Genomic DNA, 19,438 nt, shown 5'->3' with positions numbered 1-19,438 from the left:
TCAATACATAAGGCAAATGCTTACAGCCATTAAAGGGGAAATTGACACTAACACAATAAAAGTAGAGGACTTTAACACCCCACTTTCACCAGTGCACAGATCATCCAAAATGAAAATAAATAGGGAAACACAAGGTTTAAAGGACATATTAAACAAGATGGACTTAATTGATATTCATAGGACATTCCATCCAAAAACAACAGAATACACTTTCTTCTCAAGTGTTTATGGAACATTCTACAGGACAGACCATATCTTGCGTCCCAAATCAAGCCTTGGTAAATTTAAGAAAGCTGAAATCGTATCAAGTATCTTTTCCGACCACAATGCTATGAGACCAGATATCAATTACAGGAAAAAAACTGTAAAAACTACAAACACATAGAGGCTAAACAATACACTACTAAATAACCAAGAGATCACTGAAGAAAACGAAGTGGAAAGCAAAAAATAACTGGAAACAAATGACAATGAAAACATGACGACCCAAAGCCTATGGGATGCAGCTAAAGCAGTTCTAAGAGGGAAGTTTATAGCAATACAATCCTACCTCAAGAAACAAGAAACAAGAAACATCTCAAATAAACAACCTAAACTTACACCTAAAGCAATCAGAGAAAGAACAAAAACCCCCCAAAGTTAGCAGAATGAAAGAAATCATAAAGATCAGATCAGAAGTAAATGAAAGAGAAATGAAGGAAACAATAGCAAAGATCAATAAAACTAAAAGCTGGTTCTTTGGGAAGATAAAAAAAATTAATAAACCATTAGCCAGACTCATCAAGAAAAAAAGGGAGAAGATTCAAATCAACAGAATTAGAAATGAAAAAGGAGAAGCAACAAGTGATACTGCAGAAATATAAAGGATCATGAGAGATTACTACAAGCCACTATATGCCAGTAAAATGGACAACCTGGAAGAAATGGACAAATTCTTAGAAAAGCACAACCTTCTGAGACCGAACCAGGAAGAAATAGAAAATATAAACAGACCAATCACAAGCACTGAAATTGAAATTCTGATTAAAAATCTTCCAACAAACAAAAGCCCAGGACCAGATGGTTTCACAGGCGAATTCTATCAAACATTTAGAGAAGAGCTAACAACTATCCTTCTCAAAATCTTCCAAAATATACCAGAGGGAGGAACACTCCAAATGTCATTCTATGAGGCCACCATCACCCTGATACCAAATCCAGACAAAGATTTCACAAAAAAAGAAAACTACAGGCCAGTATCATTGATGAACATAGATGCAAAAGTCCTCAACAAAATACTAGCAAACAGAATCCAAAAGCACAGTAAAAGGATCATACAGCATGATCAAGTGGGGTTTACCCCAGGAATGCAAGGATTCTTCAATATACACAAATCAATCAATGTGATACACCATATTAACAAATTGAAGGATAAAAACCATATGATAATCTCAGTAGATGCAGGAAAGGCTTTTGACAAAATTCAACACCCACTTATGATAAAAACTCTCCAGAAAGGAGGCAGAGAGGGAACCTACCTCAACATAATAAAGTCCATATATGACAAACCCACAGCCAACATCATTCTCAATGGTGAAAAACTGAAACCATTTCCACTAAGATCAGGACCAAGACAAGGTTGCCCACTCTCACCACTATTATTTAACATAGTTTTGGAAGTTTTAGCCATAGAAATCAGAGAAGGAAAAGAAATAAAAGGAATCCAAATTGGAAAAGAAGAAGTAAAACTGTCACTGTTTGCAGGTGACATGATACTATACATAGAGAATCCTAAAGATGCTACCAGAAAACTACTAGAGCTAATCAATGAATTTGGTACAGTAGCAGGATACAAAATTAATGCACAGAAATCTCTTGCATTCTTACACACTAATGATGAATAATCTGAAAGAGAAATTAAGGAAACAATACCATTTACCATTGCAACAAAAAGAATAAATACCTAGGAATAAACCAACCTAAGGAGACAAAAGACCTGCATGCAGAAAACTATAAGACACTGATGAGAGAAATTAAAGATGATACAAACAGATGGAGAGATATACCATGTTCTTGTGTTGGAAGAATCAACACTGTGCAAATGACTATACTACTCAAAGCAATCTACAGATTCAATGCAATCACTAGGAAACTACCAATGGCATTTTTCACAGAACTAGAACAAAAAATTTCACAATTTGTATGGAAACACAAAAGACCCTGCATAGCCAAAGCAATCTTGAGAAAGAAAAACGGAGCTGGAGGAATCAGGCTCCCTGACTCAGACTATACTACAAAGCTACAGTAATCAAGACAGTATGGTACTGGCACAAAAACAGAAAGATAGATCAATGGAACAGGATAGAAAGCCCAGAGATAAACTCACACACATATGGTCCCCTTATCTTTGATAAAGGAGGCAAGAATATACAATGGAGAAAAGACAACCTCTTCAATAGTGGTGGTGGGAAAACTGGACAGCTACGTGTGAAAGCATGAAATTAGAACAATTCCTAACACCATATACAAAAATAAACTCAAAATGAATTAAAGACCTAAATGTAAGGCCAGACACTATAAAACTCTTTGAGGAAAACATAGGCAGAACACTCTATGACATAAATCATAGCAAGACCCTTTTTGACCCACCTCCTAGAGAAATGGAAATAAAAACAAAAATAAACAAATGGGACCTAATGAAACTTCAAAGCTTTTGCACAGCAAAGGAAACCATAAGCAAGACAAAAAGACAACCCTCAGAATAGGTGAAAATATTTGCAAATGAAGCAACTGACAAAGGATTAATCTCCAAACTTTACAAACAGCTCATGCAGCTCAATATCAAGAAAACAAACAACCCAATGCAAAAATAGGCAGAAGATCTAAATAGACATTTCTCCCAAGAAGATACACAGATTGCCAACAAACACATGAAAGGATGCTCAACATCACTAATCATTAGAGAAATGCAAATCAACATCACAATGAGGTATCATCTCACACCAGCCAGAATGGCCATCATCAAAAAATCTAGAAACAGTAAATGCTGGAGAGGGTGTGGAGAAAAGGGAACCCTCTTGCACTGTTGGTGGGAATGTAAATTGATAGAGCCACTACGGAGAACAGTATGGAGGTTCCCTAAAAAACTAAAAATAGAACTGGCATATGACCTAGCAATCTCACTACTGGGCATATATCCTGAGAAAACCATAATTCAAAAAGAGAGAAGTACCACAATGTTCACTGCAGCCTTATTTACAATAGCCAGGACATGGAAGCAACCTAAGTGTCCATCGACAGATGAATGGATAAAGAAGATGTGCCAGATATATATAATGGAATATTACTCCGCCATAAAAGGAAACGAAATTGAGTTACTTGTAGTGAGGGGGATGGACCGAGTCTGTCATACAGTGAAGTCAGAAAGAGAAAAACAAATACCATATGCTAACACACATATATATGCAATCTAAAAAAATAAGAAAAATGGTTCTAATGAACCTAGGGGCAGGACAGGAATAAAGATGCAGATGTAGAGAATGGACTTGAGGACACGGGGAGGGGTAAGGGTAAGCTGGGATGAAGTGAAAGAGTAGCATTGACATATATACACTACCAAATGTAAAACAGATAGCTAGTGGGAAGCAGCTGCCTAGCACAGGGAGGTCAGCTGGGTGCTTTGTGACCACCTAGAAGGGTGAGATAGGGAGGGTGGGAGGGAGACGCAAGAGGGAGGGCATATGGGGATATATGTATACATTTAGCTGATTCACTTTGTTATACAGCAGAAACTAACACAACACTGTAAAGCAATTATACTCCTATAAAGAGGTTAAAAAGAAAAACTGTTGCGTGATCTCTTTAATACAAGAACTCAAAATAAATGCAACATAATAAGTTAACACTCTTTTAGCTCTTTTGATGTCTATAATCGATTTAGTCAAAAGTAATGTTCAATAGTCAAAGGCTGTATTTATTATGTACAGCTGTTAATTATGCCTATTGACTGAAACTATGCTTTAAAAATGAATTTAAATATAAATGAAATGAGCTATCATAAAGCAACTTTAAAGGAAAAACCCAAAATACTAACAGCAGAAGAAATTTGACTTCTAAAGTTTTAGTCACCTTACAATATGTAATATTAAGCATAAAGTCCAGCTAAACTGGCAATAAGTTCCTGAATTAATATTTACAACCCCAAAGCTTATACTATCATTAATCTCCAACTGCATTTCATTAAATGAATCCAGTTAATTGGTGCCTAAAATATATGCAAATTAAATGTGCAGATGAAATGTGAACAGGAATTGCGTAAACGTTTTACAGTTTGGGCTTGGCAACATTAAAAATTACTTCAATAAATAGAGAGCAAATGGATATATGCAATTTAAACAAGATGAAAAGATAACTCTCTTCACTGAAATAACTGTATGAGGAAAAAAATGGCATAAACATGCAGAACTGGAGCAGAGGGAAATCCTGAACAGACTTTAGGTTCAATTAGGATAGCCTAAGTAGGTTACACTAGAACCCTTCAGAATTCAGTTGGAGTATTCACTGCTCTCTTTTCCTGCTCTTCATTAAAGAAAAAGAGAAGGTTAAAAATTCTTTGTATACCGTTTCAAAACTAATCCCCATTTGCTCACCTGCTGAAATCTTTCTCCGTCTCCAGCTCTTCTTCTCCATGACCAAGACGCAGGAGGTGACGCTCGTCAATGTCTAAAGCCATGATTTTCTCAAACAACTGGTTCAGGGCCTGGAGAATAAAAAAAAAAAAGAATGATGGAGAATTTTATAGAATCAGTAGGCTCCTTTAAAAGTAACAAAAACTAACAATCAGAAGGATAGAAACGAATGAGCATTGCCCAGTCAGATAAGAATCAAAGTAAAAACACAGAACGAAACATCTTATATTAAGGCCATTTATAATTTAAACAAAACAGTATTTTTATTGATTTCTGATATTGCTACATATGTATACTTGGTCAAATTAGTAACTGGAAATCATAAAAACCATCTATCCATTACATCTCTGATAATTTATGAAAAGAGAAGGCTTTGGCTCAGTATATATTTCTCTCAAGTAGTAAAAATTAGTAAAATAATTAACAATCACATTAAGTTTCATTTTATTTAACAGAATTTCCATGAGTTGCAGAAAACTGAAAAGTTTTTGTGGTTGGATAAGTCCTCTTAGATGTGTGGGTAGAATACTTCAAAAGGATCACAGAGAGGAAAGGTAAAGTGCAACATTCAAATCTTAGACTGAAAGTCTAAATTAGCTCTCTATACAATAAGAAGCAGAGCACTCATTGCAAACTGTTCTGATGAAAGCCATTTACCTATGAAATGTTCGTATTTGGGGCTCCCTGAAATCCTAGTATTTACTATCTGAACATCTGCAGTTATAAGGTTTTGCAGAAAGGCAAAAGTTTCATTGCATGGAAAGATATGCTAATAAAATGACATTTAAAAATTAGCCCCCACTCAAATATTTCTCCCAATTTACCACTAGTTTAACCCCGCCCATGAGGTCAGCATCCAGTCTTGTAAACATCCAGGCTACGTAAGGTATACAGATATCCTTTGCTATCAAAATTCTAGCAATTAGAGCTCAGAAACTGATGCGATAAACATAAATCTTCAGGAAAAAATTCACGCTATCTAAACTCTTGATATTTTCCATCTAAAACTTGAGATGCAATAGATCAGACCACATGGCATTACTCACTGTCCAAACCTTTCCTATCCAAACTCACGAACCACATAGATTTAGGGGACAAAAAATACTAGCACATTGCAGTCTCAGAAAAAACTGCAAGATTTCATCGTGAATTAAAGTGATGTTGGAGAACTGCTAGAATTATAGATGGGAACCAAGATCTGGTAAACAAAACAGTTGTGAAATATCAACAACTTGCGTTTAAGGGGATGGTCTGATTATCAAAGGAGCAAAGAAATCTTTGGCTATTTTTGCAAAATAACCTTCTCTATAATTGTGCTACACAAGACAGTCATAAGTAGAGGATACTATAGAAAGTCATTATCAAGTTATGACAAAATTTACTAAAAAATATTATGTTAAAACAACACTGAATAATTCCTTATTCATTCTAAGCATCTGTAAATAGGTAACATTATTATAGACTGAATTTTATTAAATAGAAGAAAAAAGTCTTTACACAGTTAATGTTTCTTTTATCAAGATAAAGTCTTAACCCTCTCTTGTGCACAATTTTAGTACACCAGGCCAGTTACTTATAAACTTTAAAGAAATAAAAACATAAGTGAATGAACTGGATAGTACTAATTTTAAAATCCTGAGATTAAGTTGATGAATAACCGTAAATAACATTTAGCATTCTAAAAACTCAGTGTTTCTCTGTAGACCAACTTTTTTAAAGAATTGGTCAACTGAAATCACTATTGTTAATAAGTATTCAGAGAAAACAAGTACCTTTGGAGATTTAGACTACCATGTGAGTTTCATAACATGTTTCAGAATGTTCTGAGAGCTAGCTCCCTGTCACATTTTACATTAGAGTTAATATCACTTGTTCTTTTTCATGTCTATGGTAGTGACAGCTTCAGAATAATTACCTCAGTACACATACAGATGTAAAGACCATTTTTCATCCATTATTTACAAGAAAGGAGTTTGTTTTCCTTGTTTTGGCTATTTATAAATGCCTTATGTATTGGACCTGCAACCTAAAATTGTCCTTCCATGTAATATACATATTCATATGCATATTTTATAAGGATTTAAAATTTAATCCAGTATTAATATGATCTGGATTTAGTCTTTTAGGAATATCCATTCTACTAGTAGAAAAATACTACTAGTAAGGGGTAATGCTTTTGATCTCAAAGTAAAAGGTCTAGCTTAGCATGGATGATAGGAGAAAAAGGCAATTACCACATATCCAAATATTCTTCTCAGCTTTTCCACATTTGGACTGCCTCTATTCGAAATAAAAGATTGTTTTTATATTTTTCTCAATATGGTCTAGTCATGACCAGAGATAATCCAAGATTAACTCAATAACAAACATTATGCTCATCAGCCTTTCCTGGTACTCTGTGAGCCCATAATCAGGTTATCATATAAGCAGAAATCTCCATTGTGCTTTCATGCATCTCCCACTCCATACATGCATGTCCATTTCATACATGCATGTATGGAGTGCATGCATGCACATGCACATACACACTCTCTCTTTTACCTGATTGGAATGAGTAACAATCAGAGTCCTCTGCTCTGGGAAATTGTGGTAGATGTTGGATATGATTTGGACTGCCACATCTGTTTTTCCTGTACCTGGTGGGCCCACAACCTAAAAAGCAGATGAACACATAGCAAACAACTAAGTTATCACATAGTTAGAAAACGGAGATTTTAAAACTGAAAGGTAAAATAAATTTAAAAATTCACTGGGTAAGTTCAATGCAGAATGGACAAGACAGAGTTAGTGAACTTGAAGACAAATCAATAGAAATCACCCAACCTGAACAACAAGCAGAAAAAAAAAGATTAAAAAAATAATACACACAGCCTTGTGAATCTATGAGGCAATATTAAAAGGTATAATATATCTCTAATCCTAGAAAGAAGGGGAAAAGCATGCAGTGTAGAAAAAGTATTTAAAGAAATAATGGCTGAAAATTTCCCAAATCTGGCAAAAGACATAAATTGCAGATTCAAGAAGCTCATTTAACCATAAACAGAATAATCCCAAAGAAATCTAAGGCCAGACACATAATAATTAAATGGTTGGAATCTAAAGACAGAGAAAAAAATCTTAATAGCAACCAGAGAAAAATGATATATTACATATAGCAAAAAGATGTTTCAAATGACTGTGGACTTCTCATCAGAACATGGAAGCCAAAAGGAAGTGGAATAACATTTTTAAAGTGCTGAAAGGAGAAAACTATCAATGCAATATTCTTTGTCCAGTGAAAATATCTTTAAAAAATGAAGATGAATTAGAGACATTCTCATATGAAGGAAAATAAAGGTAATTCATTGCTAGCTGATCTGCTCTTAAAACTGGTAAAAGGGGGCTTCGCTGGTGGCGCAGTGGTTGAGAGTCCGCCTGCCGATGCAGGAGACACGGGTTCGTGCCCCAGTCTTGGAGGATCCCACATGCCACAGAGCGGCTGGGCCCGTAAGCCATGGCTGCTGAGCCTGCGCATCCGGAGCCTGCGCGTCCTGTGCTCCGCAACGGGAGAAGTCACAACAGTGAGAGGCCTGCGTATCCCCCCCACAAAAAAAACCCCAACAAAAAGAAAACTGGTAAAAGAAATCCTCAGACAAAGGAAATGATACCAGAGGATACTTGAGATATCAGGAATAAAGGATAAATGGTAAATATAACAGACTATTCTTCTCCTCTGGAGTTCTTTAAAATATGTTTGATGTCTGCAAGAAAAAGTTCTAATATTGCCTGATGGTATTTTCAGTGTATTTACAGGTAAAACATATGACAACTACAACATAAAAGGGGAAGGTAAAGGGACCTATACAGAAGCAAGGATCCTCCAATCAATTTAAGAGACAGAATACTGATTCTAAGTAGGCTGTGAAAGAGTAAGTATGTATATTGTAATTCTCTAGAGCAGCCATTAAGAAAAACCTATACAAGAGATATAATAAAAGAACAAAATAGATAAATATAAATGAAACACTAAAAACTATCCAAATAACTCAGAAGAAGGCAGGAAAAGGGAAACAGGAACACACAAAAAAGGGAACAAACATAAAACAAATAATGAAATGGTAGGCCTAAACCCAAACACATTAATAAGTACATTAAATGTAAATGGACTGAACACACCAATTAAAAGCAGAGACTTGTCAGAATGGAGAAAAAAGCCCACGCACCAACTATATGCTGTCTACAAGGAACTCACTTCAAATATAATAGGTAGGTTAGAAGTAAACTGATGGGAAAAGATATATCATGTAAACACTAATCAAAAGAAAGCTGTGATGGCTATATTAATATCAAAGTAAACTTTAGAGTAAAGAAAATTACCAGTGATAAAGACAGACATTATACATGACAAAAGTGTCAATTCACCAAGAAGACACAACAACCCTGAAAGTGTATGTACATATCCATAAAGCTTTAAAATACATGAAGCAAAAATGGACAAAACTGAAAGGAGAAACAAATTCACAATTATAGTTGGAGACTTCAATACTCCTCTCTCAGTCAGCAACAGCAATAGTACGTGGAATACCAGCAGGGATAGACAAGTACTGAACAACAGCATCAACCAAATGGATCTCATTGACATAAACAAGACACTCCACCCAAGACAACAGAACACACATTCTTTTCAAGTGTACACAGAATATTCACCAATAAATCATATCCTGGGCCATAAAACAAACCTTAATAAATTAAAAAAAATTGAAATCATAGAAAGTATGTTCTCTGACTATAATGGACTTAGACCAGAAATCAGTAAAAACCTTCAAATACTTGGAAATTAAACACATTTCCAAAGCATTGTCAACAGACTTTTTCTGTACAGGGCCAGCAAGTAAACATTTTACTCTTTGTGGCCCATACAGTCTCTGCTACAAGTATTTAAACTCTGCTGTCGTGGCACAAAAATGGCTACAGGCAATACATAAATGAATGGCCACAGTGAGGTTCTAACAAAACTTTATTTATGAACATTGAAATGAGTAGCGTCCATACACATAAGATGCCACAATTACTTATAAACACTTAATTAAGTTGGGCTTTTGGCCTTAAAACAGAATACACGCTGAAAATCTGACACTTCTAGTCTGAATCCATTTAAGAACTTGTAGAACAGTAACTCTCTTACCATAGTTAGCCCAGGCTGCATTCCAGCACGGATGGCCTCTATCTGTGTATGAGTGAACTGAATTGTATTCCTTCAAATAAGAGTTGATAAGAAGTTCGTTAAAAATAAAGATGGATGACGTTAGTAAGAATTTAGACAACAATGACCAGAGGTCTGAACATCTGCTCTATATTTGCCCCTTGTTTCCCAATTTCTTCCTCCTCCCAATCCAGCCCTTTCTGTGGGTGTGTGTGCAGTAAACAGTACATAAAATAAGATATACCCTCTTAACAAATTTTAAATGTACAGTACAGTGTTGTTAACTATAAGCACAATGTTGCACAGCAGATCTCAAGAACTTTACATCCTACATGACTGGCCCAATCTCTTCTGAATGACCCTCTTTACCTCCGCCCCTCCACAGACCAATTAAAACTGCATGAATTTTATGGAAAGAAAAGACTACAGTTATTTTCCAATATGTTTAGCCCAGCCCAGATCTTAACAAGAGTGTCAAAATTCTAGTTCCAAATCTAACACCAAATACAATGCCACTTTATTAGTCATGGCACACAAGCACAAGGGTAGCTGCTAAATGCAACACATGGTCATGAAGTAAGAACCTTGTGCTCACATTAAGGTAGACTGTTAATATTTATTTCTCATAGTACCTGAAAATGTTTCTTTTTGAAATATTACTAACTACAGAATGGCCAAAAATATTACTACAAATGGCCAAAACTAACAGAAGAGAAGTAAACAGGGTCCAGAAACAGAAGTTTCTAAATAATTTTTAAAATCAGAAAAAATTTTAAATATTACTAATCCACTTGAAATAGCAAACTATTATTCATTATTACAATTAGCAGAAATAGTGAAATTACCGTTTGGGCTGGTTGTAAGGATAAGGACCTCTATTAGGAATAACATGAGGTTCAACAATTAAGGTTTTTGCCTCTTCAGTGTCTTCATCTTCCTTCTCTGCATCTTTCCTTTTCTTCCCCTTTCCATTTCTTACTGGAAAAGTTATCCTACAAGAGCAAAACCTTGTTCATTTTTACAATTAACAACAATTTACCAAGCACCTATCTTGTGCATGACATTGTATAGAGGATAATCAGATGAGTAAGAAACATCTATAGTTTAAAGGAACTTACTATCTGCACATAAATTTTGAAAAAAGTATATTTAAAAGCATTAAAATGCAGTTAAGGGTGTTTAGATTAAGAAAAAAGTCATCTGATTAAAGGAGAATCAAAGAAGAAACATTTATTTATATATTTATTTTGTTTTCTTAGGGGAAATAATTAACTATTTTTTAATTGGGGTAATATTCACATAATATAAAATTTACCATTTTAAAGGTTCAATTCAATGGGTTTTATACAATGTTGTATAGTCATCACTACTCTCTAATGCCAGGATATTTTAATCAGTCCAAAGGAAAACCCATGCAATTAAGTAGTCACTCTGTATTCCAACCTAAACCCAGCCTCTGGCAATCAGTCTGTCTTTATATTGTCCTATTCTGGACATTTCATGTAAATGGAATCATACAATATTTGTTTTCTTCTGTCTGGCTTCTTTCACTTAGCATGTTTACAAAAGAAAATTTATATGCTTACGGCACATGCACTGTAAAGTGCCTTACACACTGTCCTTCATTTAATCAGAAAAGGCTTTATGGGAAAGGTGGCATCTAAAATGAATTTCAATAGACATTCCAGGAAGAAAGAAGTAGCCAGTTCTGCTGAAGTGTAGGATACAATAGAGAAAAAAAGGGCTAGAGAGAAAGGCGGGAGCCTTGTTCTGACACCTTTGGAATATCAAGCCTTTAAGGCAGAAGTTCTTAGCCTGGGGTCAGGGATACCTCAGCAGGCAACTTCCCATAGGTACCTGAGGAAGTTGATGAATACCCTAAAATTAAACTGTTAGACAATGGAATGACTCTAGCAGTAAGGCATGTAATGGGTTTAAGCAAGGAGACAGAGGGAGCAAAGACATTGCCATTATAAAGACTGAAGTGTTGGGCTTCCCTGGTGGCGCAGTGGTTGAGAGTCCGCCTGCCGATGCAGGGGGCACGGGTTCGTGCCCCAGTCTGGGAGGATCCAACATGCCACGGAGCGGCTGGGCCCGTGAGCCATGGCCACTGAGCCTGCGCACCCGGAGCCTGTGCTCCGCAACAGGAGAGGCCACAACGGTGAGAGGCCCACGTATCGCAAAAACAAAAAAAAAAAACAAAAAAAGCACTGCTGAGATTTCAAGATGATTTTGCCATTAACAAGATGAGGAAAGTACAGAGGAAGACTAGGTTTGGGAGTTATAAAGCATACATGCTTTTAATATGCAGAATTATTATATTTATATATAACAGTTAATTAAAAACATTCTAATTTGCAACTAAGAAAGTAATTAAGTCCTCTGCTACCACCAAGGTATACTTAGTGCTTCGCCACTAATCCATATGACAGAATTCATGAAGCAATCAGCACTTCAGGTACTTTGTTCTTTTTCTACTCAAATTAAACCAAAGCTCCTTTAACTTTGAGTATAACTATATTATGAATATTTAAAATTTGTAAAAGCAATCAGGGTTAAAAGAAAAAAAGAGAATTTTTTCCTAAAACAAAAGAAAGTTCAAAATCACATGGCTATGTGTATTAATTAGCACATATTTCTTCAGTCAAATGCTACAGCTACATTTATATAGTACTCTTCAGACAAAAAGCATTTACTGAACCCTTGTAAGACATGAGGCTACTTTTACTGTGGTCTTAAAATAGCTACTACACAAAGAATTAGAAATAAATTTATCCCAGTGATTATATGGTGAGGGTAAAGACTACCCAAACATAATCCAGATATGATACTCAAAACTTACTTTAGCTACAGTCCTGATGGCCTAACTCAGACTGACTACAGAAAGCTTAAAAGGAGTATATCCAGTTTTGACTTTACCTGAAAGGGGGTATCTGTAGAGCTGGGTCATCCACAGTTACTTTAACATTATGACCAGGAAAGCTGGTTTTTAAATGCTCAATGGAGAAAAATGTATCATTGAAATCAAGGGTGGCGATCTGATTGGGCATTTTGGAATAATGTGCACTACTTGGATCCCCATAACCTAAAATGATGTCATGCAGCCAGTCAGGTACCACACAATCAGTATTCATCAGGTTCCGAATAGTCTCCAGCACAGCCTGTCAGTAAGAGGACAAAAACGGATTTTGTGAAGAAGACATCTCAAACATTTGCACTTCAATGGAATGCCAAGCTGGCTGCACTAACCAGAATTCCTGAGTGTTTCAGGGCAAGAAGCTATTTTCTGCTGACAGGTGCTTGGCTAGAGTGAATCAACAGCTATATTTTCAGCTGATACCATACACTGAGTTAAACAAAAGACCAAACTCAGCAAGAACAGTTTATCCATTAGTAGTTCGTTTAGACAGAATGTCATAGACAAGTTTACCACTTGACTTCTGTTGAGCAGGATGAAAATCTGATCAGGTCTACACATTATAGACCTGATGTGGTCTATAATTATAGACCATTATAGAACAAACCCTTAAAAAAATGCTTCCTCTTAGAAATTAAACAGAGCTGCCCATGTAAAGTGAAAGGAAAAACCATGTAGATACCTGGGAGAAGACTGTCTAGGTAAGCGGAAATACCATGTACAGAAGCCTGCATTATTAAAGAGGAGCAAAAGGGTCAGTGTGACTGGCATGGAGTGAATAAGGAAAAAGTGTTAGAAGATGGTGTTGGAGAGGCAGCCAGAGGACAGATAATAATGGGACTTTTGGATTATGGTAACAACTTTCTACTGTGATGGGAGACCACTAAAGAGTGTGAACAGAGGTACCAAGGTATTATTCACATTCAATCACTATGTGGAGAATAATATAAGGGGAGGAGCAGTCAAGAAGAGAAGCAGGCATGTGAGAGATGAAGGTGTCTTGCACATGGCATCAGTGGAGGTGGTAAGGTAATTAGACTGATTGATGGATTGGATGTGGAGTGTGAGATAGAAAATAAATTCCTTTGTATATGAGATTTTCTTTTTTTAAAAATGGTAATAAAGTGATAATGTATAAGAAGCACTATTTTGGGGGAGAGAGAAAAGAAAGGCATTTGTGCAAAAGCTAGTGTTATCAAATGCTAGAACTGCTCAATGTTTAAGTTTTATAGTATAGTTTCAAATAATACTTCCAAATTCTTCCTTACTAAAACTCCTTTTCTCTCCATAAAGTTATTATAAAGGTAAAACTCTCTAGCCCCCAAACTTCCCTTTTCCCACTAATGAGTAAAGTATAAATACAAAATATCACAGTAATTTAGAACCCTGAGGTTCCACATTTGTACTCCTAAAGTACTTTGAAAATACACCTACATTTGATTTAAAAAAGAAGTCTCAGTAAACAAACAAGCAGTTTTCTTCATCTCAGACTGAAGCATAAACTGAGTATCTAATATACGAAAAGCAAGAAGGGAGGCTGATTTTTAAAATAACACCTGGATTAATTTATATTTTAAGTTTCCAAACTCATCAAAAGACAAAGTAAGATTTAGCAAATAAATTTACTTAAGTTTTTATATTTAATCTATATGTTAAGAATTTAAGAGATTTGTTTAGAATCTAAACACAAGCAGTGATCGTTATTTTAACAAATCTTTTTTAACGTAGGATCTACATATTTATGTCTTAAAAGTTATTCAAATTATGAAATACTACTTTTAGTTTATAGCCCCCAGATTACCTTAAAGTTATTTTCCTTCGGTTTTCTCCTCATTATTATATTGAAAGTTTCATACACATCTTCTGCTCCATTTTGTATTGTATTGGTCATATCTTGTTGATACTGGTTTGGATCCAAAAACACTCTAAATGTCCTTGATTCTCCTCTAAGATTGGGTCTGGGTTCAGGTCCTAGACATTTTTTTAAAGTTTATTAAATGAAATATATACTTTTCAAATATCATAGTAAGTTAGCAGAACTCCTTTTCTAGAAATGATGAGTAAAGTGTCCAGATTTAACTCCAGCAATTCCCCCAACTAGAATGCCTTCCACTCATCCATTTTGAGTTCCAAGCTGAAAATATTTTCTCCTTTCTCTAAACTGTCACTATTTCTTCCCAGACAGTCATGTGATGTTTATGGTGCAATGCCATGAATTGCAATTATTTGTGTATGCCCTCAACTAGAATAGGATCCTTAGAGGTCAAAGAACTTTACTTGTGTCAGTTACTCATAGCTCCTCCTATCGCCTTACATATAGTAGGTACTCAGCTGATTACTCTTTTTGTCCTTCCATATTCCATGTGTAACATCACTAGTATAACAGGAAATTTCATATACTAGTGGCTGAAAGCTCAGATGCTTTTTCTTGCCCCTATGCCCTCTCTCCTTTCTTTTTGCCTTAGACCTCCAACTCTGGTCCCAGGATGTGGCCTTATGTTTATTCTACCTGTCCTCCATTCTCTTCTCCTTTTTCTTTTATTCTAGTGATAAGAGTAGCCTAATTTTCAGCCCCTTAGCAATGATTCGATCTTGAAATCACAGGTAGTAGAAGCTGATTCAAGTTCTGAGAGAAGCTTCATAAACAAATTGTAAAATAAGCACTGAACATAGATGCAGTTATAATTTAATAGTAAGTATTATCAAAAAAGTCAGGACAACAAAAGAAAGAATTTCAAAAAACAATCAGTTAAGTCTAAGAAATCAAACTGTGTTTCTAAATAGGGTAATGCTGGCATCTTGGGCAGGGCAGTCCCTTCTAGAAGACGGTTCTGCTAAGATACTCAACATCCCGGACTTGGTGCATCCTGGACTTGGTGCATCAAACACCAAGAGCTCACCATCCCCTTCCTTTACCCCAGTCATATGACATACCACCATGTATTTTGAAACACAGGGTAGTGCTGTTTCCATTTGAGAACCACTGCTCTCATGAATCAAATCAGTAAAACTTAGAAAGGAAAAATGAGAAAAATATATCACTGAACAACTATAAGAGGTGTTTAGAGGTTTTTAAAAGCAATATTGTAAAGTATCATATAAGGAAGAATTTTAAATATTGGCAATTCCAAAAGATCCTGTCCAATATCTAAAACAGAAGTTTAGAAACCATATTATTTATTTCTAAAACTGGGTCGTAGGTACCCTACACACTTTTATATATAATTCTTTGTGTTGATTTGGTATATAAAACAACTAAAAAAAATCACCTAGGACACAAAAAGGAAAAATGGCAAAGACATTTATCATTACGTATACACACTCTTTCGAACATGCAGATCACCATACCGTCTTCAATGACACGCCCTTTATCATCCAGCATGCCCTGGACCTCACAGCCTCTGACATAAACCAGGCCAACCTGCTCAACAAAAGGTCTCCTCCGGTCAAACTTGGTACCATAAGGTTTTGTGGGACGTACGGTAATTAAAAAGCATACATCATGCTTCCGAAGTCCTAGTAAAACACAAAAGACATTTCCACTTATTAGAATGACATTGCTTTGTCTCCTGTTGGCAAATTCTCATCCTCTTATCTTTTGAAAAGGTATATAAAACATTTAAAATATCAGAGGTGATCAATGATTATACGTGCTTTGTAATACAATTATGGGTTTTCCTATAACCTTCAATACTCAATGTTTGACAGCAATAATTAAATAAAAATTTCTCTTTATATTAAAATTAGAAACTTTTATGCCATTTATACATTACTGAATAAGTCCTCCAGATCACGCTACAGCTCCAAAACTGGATGCTTGTCATCATTCTTATTTATAACATTCTTAATAAGTAACCAAAAATATGGTTGGCATGTAATCCATCTATATCATATTTAGCAGGTTTCGAACACCAGTTTAAATTGTCCATCAGTGTCATTTCAACAACAGTCTAATTGTATTTCACCAGAAGAGGTCAAGTCTAGAATAATTCATCAAGGCACAAAAGCACTGTTTATAGATAGCATCTTGAGAAGGCAGCTGAATATATATTGCTTCAGTTGGCAAATGCTGAAATTTTTATAAGCAAATGCCAAGAAATAGGAGACTTGTGCCAAAGTCTGTAGTTTCTCAGTCATTGGCTCAAATTATGGATTCAACTGGATTCCCAGCTCTATTAAAAAATACACACTGGAAGACAAGGGACACAAAATTAGACCACACAGCATATAATGTTACACCACTTAATCTTCATTTTTTCCCCCCCGATTCATTTTTTACTTTAGTTTTATTTATTTTTGGCTGTGTTGTGTCTTCATTGCTGCACACGGGCTTTCTCTAGTTGCAGTGAGTGGGGGGCTACTCTTCGTTGCAGGCTTCTAATTGTGGTGGCCTCTCTCTGTTGCAAAGCACGGGCTCTAGGCACACGGGCTTCAGCAGTTGTGGCACGCCGGCTCAGTAGTTGTGGTTCACAGGCTCTAGAGCACTGGCTCAGTAGTTGTGATGCACCGGCTTAGGTGCTCCACAGCATGTGGGATCTTCCCGGACCAGGGCTGGAACCCGTGTCCCCTGCATTGGCAGGCGGATTCTTAACCTCTGTGCCACCAGGGAAGTCCCCCGAGTCACTTCTGTTAGTCATTGTATAGTATAAATGCAAATTTAAACAGTCTGCTTGCTCATAACCTTGGTAATAAGAGATACAACTAAATCAAACCAGCCATGTGAGTGCGTGGCTAATAGTATTAATTCGCACCATTCTGGTTTGTTTCAATATGGAATAGGGTTTAAGTGTGCTAGAAATAGTAACTGATTCATAATTATGACTTCATTGTTTATTTCCCAACAGATTCTATGCGAAGAAGCAGGAGAACAATGAAAACTAAGGGGAAATGATCTACTATGTGAGTTGTACCACCTATACGACTTCTGATCTGCACAACTCATTAAAACTTCCCAGTCTCAGAGCCAAAGAAGTGGCCCTGAGAAGTAATTTAATACCTACCAATGTTACCTTTTGGCATCACAGAGGGATGCTGTGGGACGTCTTACATCCACATTAAAAATACCTGTATTACAATAAGCTGAACTCTCCTTTCAACCATTTGCATTTACTCCTGGCTGTGCCTTCTAGGGCAGGATCCAACATTTCAGTTTCACTAATTCTGTTTCGTTAATTTTAAATGGGGTGATGGAGAAGATAAGGGCCTGAGCTTCACACCTTCTTGAAGGGACAACAATGTTTTACAGCATTTAGCTTAAATTCTTCAAAAATTTTCTGTTTTTACAGGACAGTGTTCATTGCTATTTACAGAACCTCCCTCTCACTTTTTACTTGGTTGCTCTATCTGGAATCAATAAAGGGCCTGCATTTTGGCTTTGGCCTCCCAGAAAACACTCTTCTCCCCACCATGCCCCAGATGAACTGCTTGTCCCACAATACCCTGTTGTTCCCTATCTTGCCCATCAAAATCTACCCATTCTATTTCTCATCTACCAGAGGCCTATGTTTAAAAAAACAAAAAAGACTATTTGATGGCCTTCTGACTACCAGTCTCCAAAGTAATGGAGGTAAGAGACTCGTAAGGGGTTTGGGGTAACAAATCCTTTTTTTTCCTTAACACTATAATGCAGGCTTGTCATCTGTCATCTATACATTTCTACAAAGGGTCTTTTTTTTCCTTCAAGTTTTACTTCTAGCCATCACTGCTTCTAGGGGTGGCCAATAAGTTATTTCAGTTCATTACCCACTATGTAAAACAGTGTTTATTTTAATACCTCCTTAAGCTCCAAGGGGAGATAAATGTAAAACCTTCTTCAGAAACTGAATGACTTTCTTACAATTCAGCAATAATAAGGGTATATATTATTCTAGATGTGTAATACACCAGATTTGAACAATTTTGAAGGATACAAGAGCCAAAAAAACAATCTGTCACAAACTATACCAACTATGGTGGCCATTTGTTAAACATTTGGCCAGCTTTGTTGCTGGCTTCCTTCAGAATTATTTGATAAATATATCATACAGACCCTATGGTTATAAACAGCTATATTGAGAGCAATAATTTCTGAAAACTGATCCATTAAGGGACTATCCCTTTCCTTCTGGCATGCCAAGAAGGTAGAAGGAGATAAAACCTACCAGCTCCTGTTTCTCATAATGGGACAGCAAGAGCTCTCACAGACAGCTGGGAGAAAAATACAAAAGTGCCAATTAAAAATCAGTTTACATGCCATTTCTGGCACAGGTGGTATTGATGTTTTAACTCCATTTGACTTAGTAACTTAGAACATATCTGCCTCTAAATAAAATTGTGACATATAACTCCCATCCCTAAAATCTTGCTTAGTAAAGAATAGGGAAAATAACTTCCCTGCAATTATTATTTATCCTTGAATACATTTGATTTCACTGATTTTTTTTATCTGACTTCTTCTCTTTGGTACAAATTGTATGCATCCCTGTTCACTTTACTTTGGCTGCTTTTATCTCTTAAAAATACCAATTTTCCTTACTTGCTTTGCATGTGTGCAAGTTATATGTGGGTTCCCCCCTTTCTTTAGTGAACACAAATATTTTATTCTTTTTATAGTGATCCTATAAATTCATAAACATTATCTTCCTAAATTTTATGATTTAAAATGCTCTCCTCTCAGCTCTGCCAACTGCAATT

The 19,438-nt window shown here is 35.9% G+C and overlaps 1 protein-coding gene across 5 annotated transcripts in view; it reads right to left on the bottom strand.

Annotated features, from left to right (window-relative positions):
• AQR (aquarius intron-binding spliceosomal factor) overlaps window positions 1–19,438 on the bottom strand; it is a 120,223-nt gene that overhangs the window by 54,314 nt on the left and 46,471 nt on the right. For all 5 annotated transcript variants that reach the window (XR_003795862.1, XM_029237655.1, XM_029237658.1 and 2 more), the window contains 7 exons: window positions 16,115–16,282; window positions 14,568–14,737; window positions 12,769–13,010; window positions 10,695–10,841; window positions 9,832–9,901; window positions 7,209–7,319; window positions 4,629–4,738 (listed from right to left, as the gene is read on the bottom strand). Coding sequence is in view for 4 of the 5 variants with exons in the window: in XM_029237655.1 (XP_029093488.1) it covers window positions 4,629–4,738; window positions 7,209–7,319; window positions 9,832–9,901; window positions 10,695–10,841; window positions 12,769–13,010; window positions 14,568–14,737; window positions 16,115–16,282 (1,018 nt within the window). In the remaining variant the exon portion in view is untranslated. The remainder of the gene's footprint in view (window positions 1–4,628; window positions 4,739–7,208; window positions 7,320–9,831; window positions 9,902–10,694; window positions 10,842–12,768; window positions 13,011–14,567; window positions 14,738–16,114; window positions 16,283–19,438) is intronic.

Source organism: Monodon monoceros, unplaced genomic scaffold (assembly GCF_005190385.1).
Source record: "Monodon monoceros isolate NGI ecotype Baffin Bay Population unplaced genomic scaffold, NGI_Narwhal_1 Super_Scaffold_21, whole genome shotgun sequence".
Classification (NCBI taxonomy): domain Eukaryota; kingdom Metazoa; phylum Chordata; class Mammalia; order Artiodactyla; family Monodontidae; genus Monodon; species Monodon monoceros.
The sequence above is the reverse complement of the archived record's forward strand: the minus strand, read 5'-3'. Positions and strand labels throughout refer to the sequence as shown.